The sequence below is a fragment of the Chaetodon trifascialis genome, chromosome 13 (assembly GCF_039877785.1).
Source record: "Chaetodon trifascialis isolate fChaTrf1 chromosome 13, fChaTrf1.hap1, whole genome shotgun sequence".
Classification (NCBI taxonomy): Eukaryota; Metazoa; Chordata; class Actinopteri; order Chaetodontiformes; family Chaetodontidae; genus Chaetodon; species Chaetodon trifascialis.
In genome coordinates, this window is record NC_092068.1 from 8,666,413 (window position 1) to 8,689,768 (window position 23,356).

General features: G+C 45.0%; 1 protein-coding gene across 3 annotated transcripts; it reads right to left on the reverse strand.

The window, feature by feature from the left end:
• Window positions 1-555: 555 nt before the first annotated feature.
• Window positions 556-22,709, reverse strand: smoc2 (SPARC related modular calcium binding 2). Of its 3 annotated transcripts, none has more exons than XM_070978340.1 (13): window positions 21,998-22,709; window positions 16,345-16,507; window positions 14,059-14,165; window positions 13,752-13,851; window positions 12,882-12,926; window positions 10,600-10,647; window positions 8,933-9,007; window positions 7,137-7,323; window positions 6,066-6,148; window positions 2,368-2,467; window positions 2,018-2,265; window positions 1,293-1,330; window positions 556-1,110 (listed from the first exon to the last, which is right to left on the reverse strand). In XM_070978340.1, exons 1-13 carry the CDS (start codon window positions 22,070-22,072, stop codon window positions 1,087-1,089), a joined length of 1,293 nt encoding a protein of 430 aa, XP_070834441.1. In that variant the 5' UTR covers window positions 22,073-22,709; the 3' UTR covers window positions 556-1,086. The 3 variants fall into 3 exon arrangements, with proteins under 3 accessions (XP_070834441.1, XP_070834440.1, XP_070834442.1); XM_070978339.1 differs by having other exon boundaries at window positions 10,600-10,680; window positions 21,998-22,279; XM_070978341.1 differs by having other exon boundaries at window positions 12,891-12,926; window positions 21,998-22,207.
• Window positions 22,710-23,356: the final 647 nt, after the last annotated feature.

Consider the following 23,356-nt stretch of genomic DNA (forward strand, 5'->3'; position numbering starts at 1 on the left):
TGTGTGAAAAGCCATGGTTTAGCGTTTATTAGCCCCAACATAATCAGGCAGGAACAATGTACAGTACTGTAATGTATTGAGGCTGCCCTGAACTCAATGTTGTTCTTTAAGAAAGAATCCAGTCAAACGTCACTGATGGTTCAAGTGTACATTTACTGTATACGTGTAATGGGCACTCATGGTGCACACAGCCGAGATTGGTCCATTTATCTGTCTTCAGTCTATGTGGGAAATCTATGACGAGAGCAGAAATAAGTACCATCCGTTTTTCCAATTCTAAAGTGTTGCCTCGGGGGAATTGGCAAGCTGTCTGAAAATGGGATGATACACGACCTTTGCTATGTATGACTAATGCTTGGCTCCTAAAGACTGTGTCAACAAGGTGTTTTATTGAAGACACAGCAAGAAAACACAAAAAGGCAGAGACATTACAAGATTTATATAAGGAGAGGGAAAACATAGACGACTAATTGGATTAGAGAGAAAGAAAGAAAGGCATTTGCTCACCCAATTGACCTTATTTGACGCATTAAGCCTGACAGAACCATGGAGAACAAAATGTATAAAAGAGTTCTTTATTTCTAATAAACATGGATACATGTGAACATGTAGGACGTTTTTTATGATCTATGTTTAAAACATTCTTGCAAACTGCTGTACAAAGCCCAAGAAGAGATGCTATAGGTCAATACATGGGAGGCGGTATGGTCTAAGTTAGTGTAGCCGTATAGCAAACCATCCATCCATCCGCTTTAACATCATCAACGTGAGAGGAACAGTACGCTGAGGGAGGGGGCACAAAATGCAACATCAGACATGAAAACTTGTACAACTCTGAAAAGTATACGTTTTAGACACACAAAGACACACATACATTGTATGTGTTAAATAATTTTTGTTTGTCAGGACATAAAAAGCTAACTACATCATTCACAGATTCAGCAGTCTGTTTAAATACCTTATCTCTACAAAGTGAATTTACATTTTTTTTTTTTTAAAGTACAAAGTGCAAATACTATGGTTTCCATTATTGCCGATTGGTGAGGGCAGATTCTCCATGCGGGAGGGGAAATCTCAGCTGCTGGCTTAGCCTTGCTTCTTCGAGGGATTCTGAGGAGAGAAAACCGAAGTGAGTTTGACACGTTTCCTTGTTTCTTTGCACTCAGTCTAACAACATTTTTAAAGGCTGTACGTTCCTGCCTCAGTCCACGCTTTCAGAGATGAAACAATATCACAGTCAGACTGCCACTAATTTCTTCTATTCACTAGTATGGAGGGAGTAGTTTACTTACTAATTTACTGGAAGATAAGCCTTCTCCTGGTTTGGCCCCTGTGAGACAAAAAGTGATACAAATCTCAAGAACCATAATATGAGGAATACTGTGGGTCAGTTCAAGCATCAGATCCTCGTCTCCACTAAGTACACTTGTCTCAACCTAGCACTGTATGCAAGTCACAATGACACCAGTGGCAGTTTTACTGCTTGAAAATCTCACTATTTTTTAAAACAATGGGTCCTTGACTTCAGACATACTGTTGTTTTGTCGTCTGAAGTGACAACTGTTGCTAGCAGATTGTATTAGCTGTAGTTAGCGAGCTCATCACTGTTAGCTGCATCAGTTTGTTGTCCCAGGATTTTTTGCGTTTCTGGCTGACTTTGTACATGATCTCATGCACATCCAGTGCTGTAATGATGAAATACTGTTTAATCCATTACTTACATGTTGCTCTTGTATTTTTGGTGATGCAAAAAACTCCCTCCAACCTTTTTATGAGGCCTCAAATGCATCGCTTCCAAATCTCGACTCTGCCTCTTTACCTCCCCTAAGCTATGATTGGACAATTACTGTTTGGTGGGAGGGATTAGTGAATGCAATCACGTAAATCATGTAGCACTTATTCTAATTTACCATCTGACTGCCATGATCATTATATTTTATCCATCAATAAGCTAGTCCGAAGGCTGATTTGGTGCAGGAGAACACATTCGGACATCAGGCTGTGTTGTTTAGCTCACCCTCTTCTTTGGTCACCCCAAGGCAACCCATCAGCTCCTGCAGAGATAGCGCCTTGTCGTTGCTGATGTCGCAGTATTCCACAAACTTCTTCACACACTTCTTTGGCTTGGATTTCTTGCGCAGGAAGCGTTTGAAAGGCTTGATCTCCTTCTTTCCTATGTCCCCACTGGAGTTTTTGTCCAGCTGACTGAAATACCAGTGGACCACCCGTTCCTCCAGGGTGTGGCTGGGGTCGGGCTCAGCCATCCTAAATAACAGATATCAGTTCAGCAGCTACAAATTGCACCCACATCACTTGATCATTTTCCAATAATGTTAAGACGAACAGATCCACTTCTGAATGTCATACCTTCCGGCGGATGCTGGATCTGTGACGGCGTGCACCATGTCTGTCGACAGTGCATCAAGAACACTTGTCAGGAACTCTGTTTTCTTTGCCCCGGGACAGCCTGGAAAACAAACCACAGACACTTGAATGAGTATGTGTGAGCATTCATATACAGTTCATATGGAAGTAAGTCTGCAAATAGGTCAGCAAACACAGAAAAATTATCCCCCAGTCAACAGCATTACAACAACATGGAATGCTGCCATCATAGGTGGCCCAATAAATGTTTGGGGAGGGACGTCATAACAGGCAGTGTAGTTTTAACATACAGTAAAGACGGCAGAGGAGAGAATAAACCCAAACAAGACTCTCATAGTTGTCTTTTCCTCCCTCTCATAAAGTCTCAGACCTCCCCTCATCTGGAGAAGGAAGAGGGTACCTGCCAATCATCCTGAGGCCCCTGAGTGGTTTTGACAGCTGGAGCACAGAAGATGTTACTGAATATTGTATGTACGGACAAGAGGCTCCATACAGCACCTGAGACTCACCTGAGACATCAAGGGGACTAAATTCAGTCCTGACAGACACACTGTTACTCAGGATTTGGTCTGAAGGATGCCTGATTTTAAGATATGCATCCAGTGACCGACACAGCTCAACACCTGATCTTCAGCATTACTATTACATTAAATTACTATTTGAAATTTCATCCAGGAAAGAGATTAGTCCATAAAGCTTTAAGGTAAGCATTGTTATATGCAGAATGACGGGAAAAAAATAAAACGAGGGACAACTGGGGTGGAATGACCCTAATGATAGTAATTGTCTGTTAGGCCATATAGTTTTAAGAGTAAGGAGGCCAAGGTTGTTCTGGAAGAGCTGAAGGCTACGGAGGCCTGAGAGATTCCTGGATTCCCCTCCCGGCTCTCCTCTGCTTTCTCACAGTCCGGCTTCTCTCTGCTATTCAGCCTGTGGAGAGGGAGAAATTCTCCACAGTTTGCTACTCTTTTTATGGCCCAGGCCTGCGGGGCCAGATTCTCCTGTGCTGGAGATAATAGTATGCTTCGCTCCCCTCTAACAGGTGGCGACCAGCATCGGCATAAACACCCAACTTCCACTCCACCTTTCCCCAAGCAGCGCAAGGCTTTAGCACTGAGCTGAGTTCAAACTCTTCCACAGTCTCCTTTGCACGCTGAACAGACTTGCACTTAAGTTTTAGTATGCCCTTTCTGGCTCTAGCCCAGTAAAATATCTGACCCACCTGTTAATGGCCAAACCAGTGCCTTGTGGAGCCTCCTGTGGTAAATTAGTCTAGACAGTCACACAATTTCAACCACAGAAGGCAAAGTGTTTTTATCTGGCTTCTGACTGAAGAGAGATTTGTGGGATGCAGTTGGACTTGTTTGAGGCTTAGTGTTTTTCATGGAGTGCACACGTCCTCTCCGTAATGCTGCAGGAATCTGAGCGTGTCTGCAGTTCATTCAAACGGGAAGCCATCAGGTGAGGCTCCAGCCCCTTCCTCCTGGCAGCAAAGGTTTTCCTGGTGGGGGCGGGACAGATCACCTTCTGTCTGTCTGTCTGGACACCATTTAGCTGAGGGGCAGGACACAAATGTTCCTGCTGTCGTTTAAAGGAAATTGAGTCTGGCCATTTTCCGTTCAGTTCAAGGCTGCAGCAGTGAACGACTGCTGTCTTATTCCACTCGTGATAATGAAAATGCCCAAGTTTGACAGATGCAGGATGGGATCAAGTTGAGCCTCAAATCATTACATTTTTTTCATGTTGAAAAGAGTTGCAGCACTATTGATATGCCTCCATATATGTGCTGCTTGTAAAAAGTTGGCCAGCAAATGCATGTTTGAATGTGTGTGCCCGTGTGTTACTGTCAATAAGAAGCAGTGTTTGTCTATGGAGCCACATGGGGCAGAGCCCTGTCAGCACTCACAGCCGCAGCTCCCAGTGGCTGCCCCAACGCTATCCCATGATCCCGCTCTGGGGAGAGAGCTGGCCAAATACTCCGCTTTCCTCTCCTGCCCCTTTCAGGGCAAAGTTCTCCTTTCTCGCATCTCGCCCCATAAACCTCTCAACACCAGCGCTTCAACAGCAAACGGACTGCAGCAATGTGAAGGCAACATTTATAATTATCCCTGGTTCGTACAGTAACAGGGTTTACAGCCGTTGACGCAATAGCTCATAAAGAAAACATGATGCTGTGTTTTTTGACTGCGTCCCGGTGTATTTTATAATTGGAGACCTGGCTGATACGGTGCAGGTTTTCTCGACAGGTTTAGAATGAAGCCTGTGTACGCGTGTCAGCGTCTGCGCTCGGTGATTGCATGGCTGAATAAGTATATTGTTTTCTGTCCCACCACTATATGTTTAAGAGGTGTTTGGTTGGGCTTGAAGTCTTTCTCATGGGATAGTTGGGGCTGTTTTCTACCCCATCGCCACCTCACACTCTCTGCTGACAGGTACACACTGTAATTACTCCTGCTTAATATCTTAGCAATAATATATACCAGCGGTGCCACTGAAAGGCAGAGATGAGTAACATTTGTTGGTCTACCCTCACTGTTTTATACATACTGTGCAAGAATCCTTAATGTGGAGCAGAGACAGAGTTAGCTGCTCTGCTGCTAAATGCAGCACCTGCGAGCAGAGAGCACAGCTCTGGCCTGGCACGCTGTTACATAAACAGTTGTGGATGGGACGGGAACAGTGGCAGCTCTGTTCATATGCTGCTGGATTATTAACGTGTTTACCAAACCACCAAAAAAATAAAAAGGAAGCTAATTTGCTGAGGACCGTTCAGTGAGATGGTTGTATGCAACACCTGAAAGCTATGTCTGGACTTTGCCATCATTGGTTTTATGATGAGGACAAGTCGTGAAATTACCGATGAAACTAACTATCACATTTATCATCTAGTATTCAGAAATGCAATGAAAACAAAGGTGAATGCGCTTAATCCACTGTAGTGTAAAACTGTGTCTATGCAATACTATGGTAAGAAGATTAGGCCAAAGTTAAAACTGGAAGAAGATCAAGAAGATCAAGAGGACATTTGTAACAGTCATTCCTTTCATTTTCACAAAAATAAGTACTTTAAAGGACTGCATTAAGTCATAGTTGGCTCTATTGTACAGCTGAGGGTAATTCGATCAGTAGGGCACTCAGTTCTGTCATTTTTCATTTATAGACATTTTAATTCTGCACTTCTGAAGCTAAAAATCCAGACTGGCAAACATCCACCTAACACAGCAAACACAGCCTCACCTGTAACTAAGCCCACCCATGGCCACCACCTCCAAATTCCTCTCCCGACCTCAATTTAGTTATCTACACTGTTGTCAGTCTTCCTATCACTACCTGTCTCTGGCATCCTATCATCCATCATCTCTCCCTCTCCTGCCTGCTGTTTCTTCTCCGTGCTATCATCACACTATCCTCCATCTTCCATGTCAGCTGAAGATTAATCCCACCCCCGATCCGTCTCTGTCTCCTTCCTTATTGACCAGTGAGGGGCAGTATCTGGCAATCCTCAAGCCTTTATCAAGCATTTCCTCGACCAACAGTACTAATGATGTCAAAAAACACACGCTCTGTTATCACAACCTTGGAAGCGCGGCAGCAGTTGGAAGCCGACTGCTGAAGAACTTCACCATGTGGTCTGAACAGAGAGGAAAAGCAGAGAGTGAGTTCAGTCTTTAGAGTCCTACCCTGGAGATGTCTGCTTCTGTAATGGTCCTTAGGTTTCGTTGGGTGAGCCCTGGCATTGCCGTCACACTTTGGCTGCTCATACCTGTGACAGAGAATACACCCTGTGAGAAAATGGCAGTTCATTCAAAGTGAAATGGGTGAAAGGGATTGTTTTTAACAGGAAAACGACCCTCATTGTAAAGTCAGAGAGGAATCCCATGTTTTGCAATTACCCCATACAGTTAAATCTCAGGGATTCAAATAATTATTCTGTGGCAAACCAGAGGCTGTGAAACACATCCAAAAAGAGGGGAGGGATTTGGGGCTGGTATGAGGACAGAGAGGGGGAGGGAGGGGGAGAAAGAGAGAGATAGAGGGAGACAGGCAGACAGGGAGCGTGGGACACAAGGAAGCTTTCACGGACTCCCCTGGAGAGCCGGTGGAGCCCCGATTGCTGCTGTGCGACCGCGCCAAAAGCTGGCCTGGGACAAGGAGAGAGAAGAGGGAAAATCCACGCTTCCATATGTGTGCTAATGTGCTGTTTGGCACGCTGCCTGAAGCCTTGTTAATCTGATACCCAGCCTCTCTGCTCAATAAGAGCGCACTGGTGCCCCGCTCTGCCAGCCTGACTGACCTCTGACCTGCCGCTCACCAGACCACTGAGTCACTCCGTCTCATCTGCAATGGAGATGACTGTCTGCCTGCTTATGTCAGACTTATGTGCAGTCTCAAATAGAGGAGCGTCTTTTTGTTCTCTGAAGGTTTATTTCTAACAATTTCCAGTAAATCGAGAGCATTCTATCAAGTAAGCAGACATGCAGATGTTCAGACCTGAGGAAAGACAATGATCAGAATAGTTCTTGGACATTTTTCGTGCAGAAGATATTTGTCAACAAAGAGCATGAGGCAGGGTCATCCAGTTGGACAGCTTGTCTCTCAGCTGGCCACTCTGCTGTAACAGCTGTCTGGGTTGTTTGCTACAAATAATAATCAATAAATTGCAAGAATCTTTGTAAATTACGGGGAAAGTACCAGAAGCTCCAGAATGGTCATATAACATTTGAGTTTTTTATAGGTGAAGTCTCTCCCACCTGGTGGAGGTCCCAGGTATGGGACGTCCAGTGTCCACCAGCACACACCAGCAGTAGCCGGTGGAGGGGTGACACTGGACCGGCTTGTACAGTCCTCCTTGGGCACAATCTGGTACGAATACAGCATCGTTCTTGTGTTGCCTCGCCTCTTCCTGGGCAGACTGCTGCTCCTGGTCACATGATGAGGCTGGAAAGAGGGGCCAGAGGTTATAAAAGAATCAGCAGAGGTGTCAGTGGAGTGGTCAACACATACACACATACCGCCCCTAAAGACAGCGTTCACTTAGGTGGTCTAGGTTGTGTGACTCGGCAAATACACGCCCCAGGCACACACACTCAATGTGAAGAAGAAGGGGGTTTGTTTAAAGTTAAGAGTAAGAGTCACTCCTCATCAACACATTTTGGATTTACACAACATGCAGTATGTTTGAATTCATTTCTGTTTAAAAGCCAAATGCATGCACTGCTGTCTCATTACACTATAAGCATTGCTGAAGAGGAGGAGGAGGTTGGAGCCGGAGAAGACAAAGGGGTGGAGGATGAGTGCTCGGAGACAGTGTGTGTAGACTGCTATATCAGCCCCCCGTGGCACTGTTTACGGACATTAACGGGCTAATGACTAAGTACAGCTCCCTATGCCCCAAGTTAAGTAAATATTTGGACACTCAACTGCCCTCTGTGGATGTGTGTGACAGAGAGAGAAACAGACAAGACAAAGGCAGAAACAGTGGTCAGTCGAGCCTTCGCCTTCACACACCCACACACACTGACACACTGCTGCAGGCAGGGTACTGTAAAGTACCAGGGATCTGCGTGTTTACATGTTCAAAGTTCCCAGGGAAAAATGCAACGCTTGGTGAGCCTTTCTTTTATCCATATGTATAGAGAACGCAGTGGCCTCGATGGGAGAAAGATGGGCTTTTGCAGAGCCTCAGCAGGATCTAATCAGACTTTTTTTTCCTGTGCAGCAGCCTCCCTCTCTGCCGTGCAGCTCTCCAACAGAGATTTGAGCATTAAACTCAGGGATGAAAGTAGAGCTCTTCTGGCCATGAGGGCTTTCTTTCCTCCCTTCGCTGCTCGCCTCAAGGCTCGGAAGCTACTGCGGGATTATGGATATCCCTTTTCTTTGTTTATTTTCATTAGAGATCTTTACCCACACAAAAGAGACCAAATGAAATGCCTCCCCACTTTCTCAACCGACTCTTTTCGCTCCAGTTCCTCCGTATGGGCTCTCTTTGTTGGGGCGGGTGTTTTTTTTTTTCACCCCAATACCCCAAAGAGCACATGGTAATCAAAACCATCAATGCTGCATTTCTCAGACTTTTTTTATTGGTTGTAAATTATGATAATGAGATTCACACACAAATGCACACATGCTCGCAGGGTTCTCATCTCTATGCAGGCCTCAAAATACCATTGTTTTATGCAGAAAGCAACACATTTCCCCCAAAGGCAAATAAGCAACTGATCTGTACAATAAGATAAACTGCATATATGTAAGAGGAGAGCACAACGGGCGAGCCACAAGAATAGGAGATCCTCTGTTTGTGCCATGTGCTGATAATTACAGATGCGCTGCAATGCAAAGAACCACAGAGAAGCAGATCCTCAAAGCTTGACGCACTCCAACACCAAGATGTATTGGTTTCACAAGCCACCATCTGTCCTTAAAAGACAGGAACAGCCCCAAACCATGATTGCTCACACAAGCAGGAAAAACACAGAGCGTGCTTTCAGTTGAGGTTTGCAAACACCCGATCGTCGTCATTAAAGAAAAAGTGGTCTTTGAAACTCACATGGTGCTTTGGTTCTATTGTTCTGTCGGCTGCGAACCTGCTCCGTCCACAGAGTGGGGTACTGGGAAATGATGTCTGAAAGAAATCACCACGACAGCTTTATTAGCTTCAATTGAAAACACACTCGTATATCATGTGAGCCAAACCTGGTGGTTCCAAAAATCACAGACTGTAAAATGCACATCAAGGTTATCATATCTCAAACTGCTGGAGTGGAGGTGGAAAGTAAGTTGCACACGACAGCTGTGGCCAGAAATATATCAGCAGAAAGAGAGGTAGGTAAACTCTGACTGAGTCTCCTCCTGTCTTGTCGAATGATCACATTGACATGGAATCAGAAAACACTACTTTGCAACATGTGATTGCGTCCCATTCACAGTGATGGATTATCTTTGTTGCCATTTTGCCATTTAGACTTTAAATGAATAAATATACAAATACTCCATTACAACTAAAAGTACTGCATTCAAACTTTAGAGCACAGATGTCTTAGAAGGAAAACGTACTTAAATTATCAAAAGTAAAAGTGCTTAGTATGCAGATTTCACCCTTTCAAAGGTTTAAATCACCATGTATCTGGGTTGTCATGATGGATGCAATAACATAAGTAGCATTTCAGTGTTGCAGCTGCAGTAAAAAGCACATCATATTTACTACAAAATGAAGTGGTGTAGAAGTATGCATTAGCATAAAAAGGAAGTATCTCAAAACTGTACTTTAGTAAAGGTACTTTTGAAAGAAGAAAATCTTCAAGGGAAAAGTTACATTTTTACACAATAAAGCACAAACTTGCTCAAGTTCAAAACACTTATGCACTTTGTTTCTTACTCATTTGATCTGACCAGAAGCTAATGGTGGCTAGCTAATGTAGCAAACTTATATATTGCTCATTTACTCATTATATGCAAACTTAATCATTCCTCTCTACTTGTGCAATTGTTTCACTACGTTTTAGCACTTACTAGGATCCTGTATTTGTTCCTTGTGGTGTCAAATCAGCTTTTTAGCTTTTCCTTTACATTTACAATTTATCAATTTAAAGATGTTCTTCTACAACTCTTATTCCAAAAAAAGTTGGGCCGCTGTGTAAAACATAAATAAAAACAGGATGCAATCATTTGTAAACAGACAGTGTTTACAGACTGAGTTTTACTGAAGTGCTCCTGAGTCCATTTGGTCATATCCTTTATACAGTCATGTGTTCACAAAGTAGTGAACCTCGCTCCATCCTTGCTTGTGTTTGAGGATGCCCCTTTCATACCCAATCATGATACTCTCACCTGTTACCAATGAACCTGTTCACCAGTTCTGGGGCATTCCACATCGTTCCCAGTCTTTAGTTGCTCCTGTCCCGACTTGTTTGAAACGTGTTGCTGACATCAAATTCAGACCAAAAATTTATGAAATGAGTGTATGTCAAAAAGCATTAGCAAATTATTACATTCTGATTTATTTATGTTTCACACAGCATCCAAACTTTGCTGGAATAGGGGTTGTATCACATTTTCCCCAATGACCTTTTTGAAGCAGGCTGCTGTCGCTGCCTCGTCCTTTTCCCTTTTAAGGATGTTTTGAAGCTATGCTTTTGAGTCACTCAGCGGTGTCTCAGTAAACACGGGCGCAGCATCAACCATTTTTTACTCACAGTCTGACGGATAAAAACTCACCTTCTTCATCGGCAGCAGGCTGTGGATCCACCACTAGGCCAGTCTCATCTGCATTTAGAATGGAGAATATTTGCAAGGAGACTACAATTACGAGAGTAAGCTAGATTAGAGAACAATTAACTATGTGAGGTTTGCACGTTGCCCGGCCAAGAGGGATGGAGGCAGGAATAGAGGTGAGAATTAGAAAGAGAGAACGGTGTGTGTGTTTGTGTGTTGAAAACTGAAAAAGGTGATTTACAGTAAGAGAACAGAAAAGGAAAATCAGGAGTATAGTGGTCATATATTCCCAGGGTTTCACTTCATGCAACAAGGGGGATCATTATGCTATGGAGGACAGATTGAGGTCAGTTAAAATGAATGAGGAGAGGATGAGGACCAGTTGTCCCTGATGTTCCTCCCCATCCTTCCATTGCCTGCATTTGAGTTATGAGAGCTGTGTGAAGGTGGGAGAGACACAAGAGGTGAACAATGCAGCAGCCAATAAGTCTGAGACAAGCCAATTAACAGTGTGAGAATCAGCTCAGTGTTTGTTTGGTCTCTGTTTGTTTGTTTGATGTGCGGTAGGAGGGAGACGGGGATGGAGGTTTTGAGCCGCTTAGGGTGAAACCACGGCCGTAGGTGTGGTTAACCTCAGCGTGGGTCACTCATTCTGCTCAAAGTAAAGCTTTGTTAATGCATGAGCCAGGGCATTTCTAATGGTCGGCTCCACAAACAGGGAAACTTCTTTTCTTTCACGATGATTTCTCCATTGCAAAATCAGGATTTCACATTTAATGCGAGTTGGTTATGCCAGCCATTCATCTCCTCGAGCATGCTTGGTGGATAAAAATACATACAGTCAGTGTGACTGACTGAGGCAGACATGTTATTACTTAGCTCACTTAACGGATGGAAATGCCATTTCAAAAAGTGTATTTATGATTCGGATTTACGATAAACCACTAATGACCTATCTTTACTTTGTGGCCTTTTACATGACTGTAACACCTCTTTTAGCATCTGCCAGGAAACCCCCGCGCTATTTGTGGTCATACAGCATTAGTTTAACTGCTGTTTGTCAGTCGTCAGCTGCATATGATTCCAGCATGTGAATGAATTTGTCAAGTCAAGCATCAGAAATGGGTTTATGGTAAAGCATTCGGTGTTAAACATTACCAATACTGTGACAATAAAAGTGCAGCAATGGCTGCTGTGGAATGCTTAGGCGCTGATGGGCTTCTGCTGAATCAAAATATTGATGCAATCACTGCTATTTTCAGTGCTGGCACACCACAAATCTACAGTTTATTCTGCTTTTCACCACCCTGTTTATCCAACCAGTTCAGATTGAACCACAACCCCCCCCCCCCACCTCCTTTCCCTCTCCCACCATCCCTCCTCCTCTCTCAAATTTTTCATTCCCACTTGATCTATGTGTAATGAGTTGGCTGGGCTCAGACAGACACTATACCCAAGACTGTTTACAGAGAGAGAGGCGCAGACATAAATGTCACACTGACAGGAATAACCCATGTGACAAACACAAGTGGATGCATACGCACTTTCTCTCTCCCACGCACTCATACACACATCCATGCATGCAAACACACACACGCACAAACACACACATAAGGAATCGATCGGAGTTGACCCAAATTACACTTTTTCTTTGTGAACCTTCAAATCACATCAGTTAAACAAATCATCTGTTAGAAGATGTGAGCAGGATATACAGTATCTGGAGTGGAGCTGGAGGGAAACTTAGTGGTTCTATATCTGGAGGAGGGTAGATGCTGATGAGAGACAGAGTGAAAGTAGGGTGGAGGATAACGCGTGAACATTTCCTGGTATCTTATGACACTGTTTGCTGAAAAAGAACCAAGACCGAGGGAGAGAAGTTAGAGAAGAAGAGCTTATGATAAGTCCGTTTTCCTCCACTCTGGCTGCTCCTTGGCCGTTTGGCTGCCTGGTAAAGACAGCAGGCGGTTATAAGCGCTGCAGCTGCAGGTGGTGTGCATTAAAGCTCACCGCAGCTCTCTCCTTTGACTTGTTACTCAGTAACAGACTGCTTTTATATCAGCCTTCAGGCTGCTCACACTCTCCAAATTGACAAAATATTAGAAAGGCAAGCCTTAACAGGAGACCCACCCTGCACATCTTCGACACAGATACAGGCAAACAGAGATACAAATGAATACACACACATGTACATGCATGCTTAGATAGGTACACACATGCACATGGACAAACGTGACAGTACACATGCACGTAAAGAGTCAATTTTTCTTGAGTTAAGGTCTCACCTGCTTTACCTGGTTCTCTTGTGGTAGCTCTCTCTTGTTTAGAACCTGAAAAGCAACAGGTCCAAATGAATTCAAATTCATCACCACAGGACTTTTTCGTGCAATCCTCAATAATGAAAAAATCTTTGGCATACTTCAAGAATTTGGACTCATTTTGTGGCACAGGAACAAACAGCCACCAGTCTTAATAAAAGAGCGAACCACAGCTGAAAACTGTTTTCTGCCTTTTATATTTTCAAGTGTTATTAATTCATTTGAACTGGCTCACTTCATCACTTACTCGATGCATGTTGATGGAGCTGTGATCAAAGCACAGCTGGCAGTTACAATACAACTACTGCTGCTGCTACTGCTACTTCTGGAGCTTTCTCACTATTGAGACGCACACTTCCGAGGCAGCCCACAGAGACGCACAGGGAGGACATGTGGCATTGGTTATTTGATTGTTTGGCAGACGCCATCCTCCTTACATTCCTTACAGTTTAACTTTGTTGCTCAACTCTGCAGCAGGGATTTTGTATTTGGCTTATTTACACCGCAGCCCCATGCCTTGAGCAACGCTCAGCCCTCGGGTGGCTCTCAAACCATGTGGCCATCAGTCCAGACACTGACCACTTTCCCACAGGGCTGAGGATTACACCCCCCACAAACATGGAATGTCATGCTTTGCTGCATTGAATTCAATCTATCATCATTGCTTCATAAAATTACAGAAACCACATTCTAGAACAAATCAGCCATTTTAAATGGCACACATCTGGCTTATCACAACATGAGATGCCTGTACTAGTGCACTGTAAATACAGTATCCGTGACTTTGTCCTATTGAAAGTTGCCCATTGTAAGACAGGTTGCTGGGGTTTTACCAACCTTGGCATCGAGGTTTTTTGTTGGCCACTGCTGAGCCACTAATGGGTCGGCCATTGGGGGTGACACACCAACAGTATCCGGTGTAGCTGTGGCACTGAACCTGTAATCACAATGGCAATGAAACGGAGTCAGCTAAAAGTAAACCAGGAGTGGCATCAGTGAGAATGAAATGTGAAGGCACAGTGTTAAAATCTCATTAGCAACTAAATTCATACATGAGAAAAGAGCAGTTCTTGCAAAAAGTGGCCTCCCTCGTCTAATGCCTCATATTGAAAACAAGTATTATTCATGTTGTGCTTTTTGTTACCTCACTATATGTGCCGTCAGGGTTGCACACAGGCACAAAGACCTGCGGGAAGAGCTTCTTGGCCTGCTGCTCTGTGTACTTCTTCTCTGCTACACATCTGGATGTATCTGAGGAGCACCACAAATCACCAGAATCACGACACATCACAGAGACCAGTGATTCAGCCCACAGCTCAGCTATTTTCTTATGCTCCACAACTATGAAACCAACATGCTTAAAAAGTCAGCGGAGGATGTTGAATCTCACAGTTGATAAAGAATGAAAGAAAAATGCAGGGAGAGGAGAGACGCAGGGGAAACAATCCAAGACATTTCGGAAGCGGCAGATACTCGTGCGGCTGGGAATAGAACCAACACCCCCGATCTTATGAGGAACAAGTCAGGCAAGCCTGCACAGTGCCTGGTGGTAAAGCCATTACTGAGCGAGGCAGCTCGTGCTGTAGAACATTCCAGTCACCCAAGAAAAGGGCTGATGCACAGGGAAAACCTGACCCTTCCTTAATGTTTCTGAATCTGCCTCACTCTCCCCCGAAACCTTGGCCGTCTCCTCCGTTCAGCCCGAGTCGTCCTCTAACTATTTCTCGATATAAATGTGGTCAGCAACTTTTCACCTATGTGCACCTCGAGTCTTTTCACATCTCTGTGTCAGAGCCATGGCTCATCCTGTCATTCCCCAGCTGCTTCATCTCACCTGGCCAACAGCAGCAGCTGTGCAAACTCTCAGGAAATTTTGGATAGCGATGGGTTTGATGGTAACTTGGTATGACACATTAGCGACCATGCAGTGCCTGTCTGGCTGGCAGGTTCAAATCACATTAAAACAATGACTCATGCAAGGTTTAAAAACGATCACCAGTTTGGGCAGGAGGTTGTGCTTTGCTGGCATGGCTTACAGTAGATTGCCCATTAGACACATGCAGGGAATGTGCACTGGTTTCTCTCTGCCTGGTGTATGTGTGTGTGTGTGTGTGTGTGTGTGTGTGTGTGTGTGTGTGTGTGTGTGTGTGTGTGTGCGCGCGTGTCACTGTCACTGGCGAGGAGAGGGGGCAAGACGCTGGATGTTCCGGATGGAGGAAAACAGCAAGTTGAGGAGCTCTAAAGTTAGCTCCAGTGGAAAAACCCAAAACCATCGTCCTTCTCCAGGGGGCTCCAACCAAAAAGCTGACTGGAAAAAATGACAGGACACTTGAATCATCTGAGCGCAGTGATAGAAAACAAATGTGGTGCCAGTCTCACCATCCTTAAACACAATCCCATCTCTGTGCTTTTAGGCCCTCTGGTTTCTTTCGGCTGCTGACTCTGCTGCTGCTGCTGTGTCTTTCACCCCGGCCGTCCAGAAACAGAGGGGGGTCCGAACTCTTATAGACCCGATGTTATTGACGCATACAATACGACTTTCATGGACTCTCGTCCCTTTCAGCTTCTTAGCTGGAATCCTCTATTCTGTGTCCCGGCGCTGTCCGCCACATCCAGATGTCCGCTTAGAGACGTTGCCATAGAGACCCAGCACGGGCATAAAATCGTGGAATGCTTTTCCATCATATGAGACTTCTTTTTGAGCAAACCCTTTCGCTCACACTCCTTGCATTAGTGATCTAATATTGTAATGTGTAAGAATGGGGCATTGTCCCCAGTCTGCAGAGCGATGAACTGGCAGTATAGAGTAAGTGAGTGGGGCGGGGGTGAGAGGGTTCGGAGCTGCAGCTTTGGGGTGTATGGGTGCTTCCTTCCAACAACGGCTAACAATGAGGGAGTCTGTGAGCCGCCTGACCTTACTGGCTCTCCTTCCCCTTTTGCTTTTCATCACCAGTCTTCCATCGGTCACATACGTACAGCTTTACATCTAGTATGATGAAAATGAGATCATTAATTCTTGTCAAGACATTTCATTCTAATGCCCTCGTCTCTGCGTGATAATTTGATTCTAGAAAGCTGCACTCATTTCGAACCAATGAGGAAGCTGCTGGTTCCATAATGCTGTTGTGTATTTCTGTTGTAACAAAGCATGAAACCCTTCACTGAACAAAAACATGTTCCACTGAAAATGAAATAATTGAGCATTATGACAAATTAATGTACATTTCATCAGTACAAATGGCGTGCCTTATGAAACCAGCCAGGCAGCAACAACCCCCTCGGCCATTCTCACTGTGTCAACCTGACTCGTCCTCCCAGCACTCAAAGAATCAATTATGCTGAAATGAATTTAACCCACAAGTTTCTACTGTGACCCCCTCCGCGCGTTTGAGAGCGTCAGGCGGCGCTGAAGCGTGACTCATGACCTGACCTTTGCACGGCCCTCGGATGACCTCCAGCTGGGGGTCGCGGCATTTAGCTCGGAGGAACTCGCAGCGAGATGTGAAGGTTCTGCCGTCGGAGGCGCACAGGGGCTTGCGAGGAGTTCCGCTGCATTCCATGTTGCACTCCTTATCCTGATCCACCCGCAGGAACTGCACAAGTGAGAAAGCAGGAGATAAGCAGAGAAAACATTTGCTTAAATGATCCATTTTTTGGGGTTATGTCTGAACCAAAACATTTTTAATCTCCACAACAACAGGTGTGATTCTGTGGAGGGATTTATGAGGACTAGGGTTGGAGCTTGTGAAGGGGGCAAAAAACAGGCTGCTACACCAAAAAGTCAGTCACAGGACAGGTGTCCATTGCCAAAGCCACCCAAATTGTTCATTATGTTGCAAAACTTTTGTGCAAGTGCAACATCCTTAGCACTGATACACATTACGACACAGACAGCGATGAGGCTGTCACTACAAGCCTGTCAGGGTACAGCCATGCTTTGTCTTTGTCTCAGGGGCTGGAGAGGACTTGACTGACGCTTCCTCTTTTCTTTGTCTGTGCCAACACCTGCACGGGTATTCACCTGGAATCACTCCTGAGGATGTTTTACTCAGCCATGAAAAGGGAAACAAGGACGGAGACTCCTGGCTGAACGCATCGGATCACCTGTGTCAATGCCACCATTGTATCTGCCATCGTGCTATGAAACCCCCTCGCCAGGCCACACAATGGGGCGGCGGCGGCGGTGAGGGGGTTGGCAACAAGCTGTGACTGCTACAATGAATGAAAAGACAGTGAATGATAGAGAGGCTGAATAAACTAAATGTCAGGGAGCTTTGCGCTGCTACAGTGTGAGGTGTTCAGAAAGGTTGCGTGATTCATTCAGTTTGGTGAAATAATGAGCTGGTCTGAGTGGAAAAAAACAAACTCCATGCCTATGCAGGTGCTGTTTTCACTCATATCCCAAGATAAACACCTCTCTGAGCTCTTCTTGTCTTCTCTTATAATAAAAAATATTTGCGCCTATGCCACTGTAATGGTTCATTCAGGTCTACTCTTTTGTTTTATGACAGTTTTGTTCAGTATTCTGTCTGAATGCCCGCTCTGTCAACTATTCACAGCAGACACAGACAGACAGACACTTTCTCTCTTTCACTCACACACACACAGACACACACTCTTATCACACACATCAAAGCCCTCACTTAAAGGTAAGCCATAAAAATCTGTTATGAGTTATTAAAAGAAGGGGTATGGTGACATACAGACAGGGAAGAAAAGAGTGGGATGATCGCCTATAAAAAAATTTGTTGTGTCTGACGTCTTACAAATGAAGTGAGAGATGATCTTTGGTGGCAGCCCTCTGCCTTCAGACGAGCAGGGCTGCAGGGCTGCATGCACCTGGAAGAAGGTTGGCAGGGAAGGCAGCCTCGCCGTGGGCCGGGGGGGGAGATACAGCCCACTCTGTCAACCCTGCTCATAAATCTTCCTGGGGGGGGGATCAGAGATGAGAGGCCCGTTCAAACACATCGGAAGAGGAGCCGCGAGGGAGGGAAGTCGAGTCTTTTGCTCTGAATGAAATTTTTCAAAAACAAAATTTTTTTCACAAGCCCTTTCTTCCAAGGCTGTTGAAGATCCTGTCAGTGCAGAGCTGTGTAGAGCCTGTGTCCCATACTCTCAACACCCATCCTTTATCTATCTAGACAGAAATATGGAGAGCAATACCACGCCCTCCTTCGGGAATAACAGAATATGTGCGAATGTTTGTCTATTTTCAGGGATTCAGGGGAATTAATGAAGTATTTTCATTCATTTGTCCAAGGCAGCTCTTACAGTGTAGTCTACAGAGGTGGACTGCATATTTATCTTGGATCCCCTGAACAGGTTTTAAGGTAAGTCTGAGGAGTCACAAGATAAAGAAAAAAATTGATTTTTGGCCATTTGAAGCCATCATTTGCAGTAGTGAGATGACAGGAAATGGCAGAGAGAAAGGATTTTCATGTAAAAAATGGTCCCCAGCCGGACATCAGAGGTTCATGGTTGGTCCCTAGGGCCTCCAGAGCACCCCAGATACCAGATATTTTTAGGTCTTGGGACCACTAAAATCTTCAAATTGAACAATCTTTGAAGGAAAAATCCCTTTCACGTCCACATGTATAGGGCTGTAATGTGTAATGATGGGTCATGAGTACTGCTGTTATACTTTGATAGGATACAATATAATATCTACTATGATAGATGGCATAGGAGATCAGCACTACTTGAGTGGGATACTCTCGTTCTCTTTCTAGCTACTCATTTCTGTGCCCATTTCTCTGTAGGTACCGGGGGTCTAACATCGGCGTGCCCCTCCTTGTTGGTGTCTCTGAGTTTCTTGGATTTGCATCACTGAATCTAACTGACAGTCTCCCGTCGGTACCCTCCCTCTCTCTCCCCGTCCTCCCACACCAGTTAGGACATCCTTCTCCGGTGGTGACCTCCTCTCACCCTCCACTCTCTCTTTCACAGGTCACCCCTTCACATAAAGTCCAGCCGGCGTGACAGGCTGGTCTGAGGATGTTTTTGCAAACAGTGCAACCTTCCAAAGCCAGTAACAGCTCTGATGGTGTCTGAGTGCATCCAGCCGTGCTTGGTGGTGGACCGCCAGCCTCGCCACAGCTCATGCTGGCCACCCCAGCGCTCACACTACACCAGCATTATCAGCACCAGCCCCTGCAGGCCAGCGGACTGACAACCCAAACAGAGTTATTCAACAGCCCAGCATCCTGCTAGATGTCCACTGTACAGCACACAGCAGAGTGCCAAGTGCGAATTTACGATACAGCTCCAAGAACGCAGCATGGAAAAACACAGCTCGCCATGAAATCAGCCACCCATGAAATCAGCCACCCAGATTCACAATCAGACATCCAAGTGTTTATTTCAAAGCCACAGTTGGCCACACTGAAGGAGGAGAACAAATAAGACGTGAAAGCAGTGAGAGGAAGAAGCGTCAGAGACTAATGGTGTGTTGAGGACCTCTTCCTCCTGTGTACTCCTAATGGTAGTTAGCTGTCTACTGCAGATCTCTGTGTGTTTGGCCTGTGGTGATGGATGGGCGAGGCTGAGGCAGAGCCCTGACACTCCCCTGATGTCTCATTCCAGTTACTCCAAGCCTGCACCATTGCCATTCGCAGCAAAACGGTGGAGAGTGATGGATGGCCTCCGCCTCACATGCACAAGCTTCCACCCCGATTTATCATAAAAGGAGACTCATACAAGACAGAACACATATTGTGACTCAAATCCATTTATTGCTCAAATCCTTTTCTTGTCTACTTCCAGACAGTTGGCTCTCACTATCTCTGTTTGTCTTTATGTCGCTCTTTCCTTTCATGATTCCTTTTTTTCCTTCCGTGATCGGTCTTGGAAGATGCTTTTGCATCTGCTCAAATAATATGAGAGGTTGGCAAAGGAACAAGAGACAGGCGAGAGGGCGAGGAGGAGTGTAAGGGAAATTTTTTTTTTCCAAGACCAACCAGCAAAAAAATCAAATCCTATTACCTCCCCCTGGCTCTGCGGCATTGTGGGATTGAATGGAGAATGGAGGAGGCGAGACTCCAGCAGAGAGCACATTGTAGGCTGATAAGGGCCTTCTGGACTGGGAGGCCCCCATTTCCAGCACCCTAAGAGGCCCCTCACACCACGGCCCCGCAGGGTCAATGGGGGCCCCAGCTGAGAGCCGTGGCAAACGTGTTAAATGGCCTTGGCGGGAGTTTCCTGCGTGGACGCTAGGATGCAAAGGGGATCATTAGTTTCCAGCATGGTGGAAAGGGAAGAAAGTGACAGCCTTTAACCAGGCTACTAACTCAATCAAAGGAAAAGGCGTTTAATTGCTGTGAAAGATGTTTAAAAGAAAGAGAGGCGGTGTGAAAAGCCTCTGATAGTGGTAAGAAAAAAATCTCTCTGGGCAGGTGCACAAATTTATGAAATCACAGGGGGCAAAGGAGGCCATATTTCATGCTAAAATGGCTTTCTCCAGGTTTGCAAAAGAGGGAGCCAATGTTCTATGCTCCCTCATCTTTTCACACACTATTTCATACTTCCATAAACCATGGAAAAAGTCTGCCTGGTGAATAACCTGGGCAAATATCCCATATATTTTACTGCCTGTCCGACCTCAAACATGCACAAAATATCACATGGAGACATTTTCTTGAAACCAACAGTAACCTCTCTTGTGTCATTCAAACAATAAGCCATTAATCACTCTCAAAGTCCTGCAAAAGTACAAGTCCAGTGCTCCATGCGCTATTCCAATAAAGAAGGTGTAATGAACCACAGCGGAAAGGTCTGACACAGACACAGTTACCACTGAAGCACAAAATGACATAGATATGTTTCTCATTCTTACAGTCATATCCTGAGTACATTGGATGCTGTGTCACATCCAGAAACACTACACAGCTACATCTGTGTCACCTTTACATCAGCTGCTGGGTTCATATGAAACATTAATAAAGGAACACACATTATTTGTACTCTTTAAGTATTTGTATACTTTGTGTGTGTAAATGTGTGTATAATAATTCAGGGGAGCATCTGCTCAGTGCCACACTTCCTCCCACATTCCACAACTCCATAATGCCGTCAGGGAGAAAGGATCTCCGACCCTTCACCTGCAGGTTAACGACTCATGGCCATTTGTTTCCAATTGGATATTAAGGCATCTTCACGCGGACCATAAATAACGGTGCTGAGGGAGGCGGCTGTCACATAAACCTGTAAATCAGGGGGTGAATCCTGTGACAGTACACATTCCGCTCTCTATTATTCCTCCTTCAGCACTGTACCTGCACTTGATCGTGGCCATGAAATTCCCCTCATTTCAGAAGCACTTTCTCATGCAGCTTAAGATTAAATAGACAGGATGCACTGCTCTGCTGCGGCTGTAAACAATGCCATGTGCTCTGGAGCAGCAGACCTGCTGACACTGGCAGAGTAGCCTCTGCACAGCCGCTGGCACAACAAGAGCGAACAGGACAGAGAGGCCGACACGCTGAGAAACTGGCAGGCAGGTGAAGGCACTAAAGGCAAAAAACCACCGTACACCATTCAGCTCTTCACAGGCAAGCCAGAATCTCTAGCATCTCAGACACACTGTGCAGAGACTCTGAAACACAGTGACATGGAGTTTACACAACTGATGGTGAACACAGAGACCTTTTTATCCAATGTAAACCTCTCAAGTTGATGATCTATTGAGTTTTGAATCCCTTCTTACTGTATATTCAGCCTGAATCTGCCAGATGTGAAACACATTGAAATAGTCAAACTCTTGTTTTGGTGAGATAATCTAAAAATCCTAGTGTCAGCATGGGCCATAACGTCCTTTAAAGGGATTTGAAATGTATCTTCATGCTAATTATTTCCACATGTCGCTGATAATTAGAGGAAAAACCTCACAAGAAGAAGTCTTGTGAACTTAATGACTTTTTAAAAAAGACCTGTTTCAGAGCTACATTTCTGCCATGAAAAATGAATTTGCCAGATTTGTCTTTCCAAATATTACGCACGGAATGTATAATCATATCCTTGACTTAAAACCATGTTTTATCCATGGATACGAAAGAGACGTATTCTGGCAGTTGTGTGGCTCTTCCTACCGTGAGAGCGGAGAACTTCTGAGCGCGTCCAGCGCACAGCAGACCGAGGAAGACCAGCAGCGGACAGACGCGCATCCTGACGCAGCGTGGCAATAAACTCTCCAAATTACGCACGGTCCAAAATTCTCTCCTCGGTTATTGCCCGGACTTAACCGAAGCACACAAGCTGCCTCTGGAAGAAGTCGAAAATGTTTAAAACTCCACAGTAGTCCTTGCGCAAAAAATGCTGGTGGTGGAGACGGGGTTGCTGGTTTATTTCACTTCGTCTCCTTGGTTTCGTCTGCCAAACCGTTTGTGTAGACACTCTCCTTATTTCTGGCAGTGCGATAAACCCCCCCGTGTCCCTGACCTTTTCCCCTCCCTCGGTGTCTCTTCTCCCTTTCTCCCTCTCTCCAATTCGACTTCTTTGCTCCACACCCCCTCCCTCCACACTTGATTTTGTCGACTAGATCCCTTATCGGATGCAGGCAGTTCCCTAGGCGGTCGGTACGTAGGAAGGTGTAGGTAGGTGTAGGTTTAGAGGGACTCCGTCTGCTGCTGGTAGCTGAGGCACGTCAGGTATTCTTTTCTTTCACCCTTTCTTCTTCTCCTTCTCCACCAAAACCCACAAAAATATATATATATTTTTTCCCTGAGGACCTTGTAGTGATGTTGGCAAAGAGAGGAGAGGATCAGACAGGCTACTGTCTGCTGGGAGGGTCAGCAAAAAGACGACAGGCAGTGTGCGCTCAACAAATTCTAACACACACACACACACACACACACACACACACACACACACACACACACACACACACACACACACACACACACAAAGTCCTTCGCGTTAACACAACACAGGAATGATACAACCTGGTAGCTCCATGTTAAAAAACTTAAACAATTAAGCAAACTGCCCTTTTGATTGATTCAAATCACACACTGCGCGCAAAGCAGTGCGCGTCATTGATGTAAAAATAGCGTTATCAACACTGAAACCAGATTTGCAGGGACATGATTAGTCTGGCGTTTATTCCTCCTGTTCCTCTTGTGATAACTTCTGTCAAATCTGAGCCTTTTTTATTAATGGAGGAAACGGCACCTTGCGACTATAACGCCACCTAACGGTATTTACAAGTAGTTACAAGTCATCACAGCCCACTCACCATGCAGGCGTGTCATAAAATCATCCATTTTCACTTTTTTGTGCATTTACTGCTGCACTACATCATGAACTGCATTTTTTTCCCACTTTTTTTTAATTGGATTTTTTGAACTAATCACAATTGTGAGACTGTAAGAATTTTCTCACACGTTTATTTTAATAATTTATGATTCAAATGCTGCAAATAAAGCACGAGTTTTTAATCCATGGAACAT

What these genes read in the sequence shown, in the direction of transcription:
- smoc2 (XM_070978339.1), bottom strand. Translation starts at nt 22,072, where the DNA reads ATGCGCGTCTGTCCGCTGCTGGTCTTCCTCGGTCTGCTGTGCGCTGGA. An exon ending in AGAAGTTCTCCGCTCTCACG is followed by an intron (nt 16,508 to 21,997) that starts GTAGGAAGAGCC and finishes TCACTTGTGCAG; the next exon opens with TTCCTGCGGGTGGATCAGGA. An exon ending in CAAAAAACCTCGATGCCAAG is followed by an intron (nt 12,927 to 13,751) that starts GTTGGTAAAACC and finishes GTTGCTTTTCAG; the next exon opens with GTTCTAAACAAGAGAGAGCT.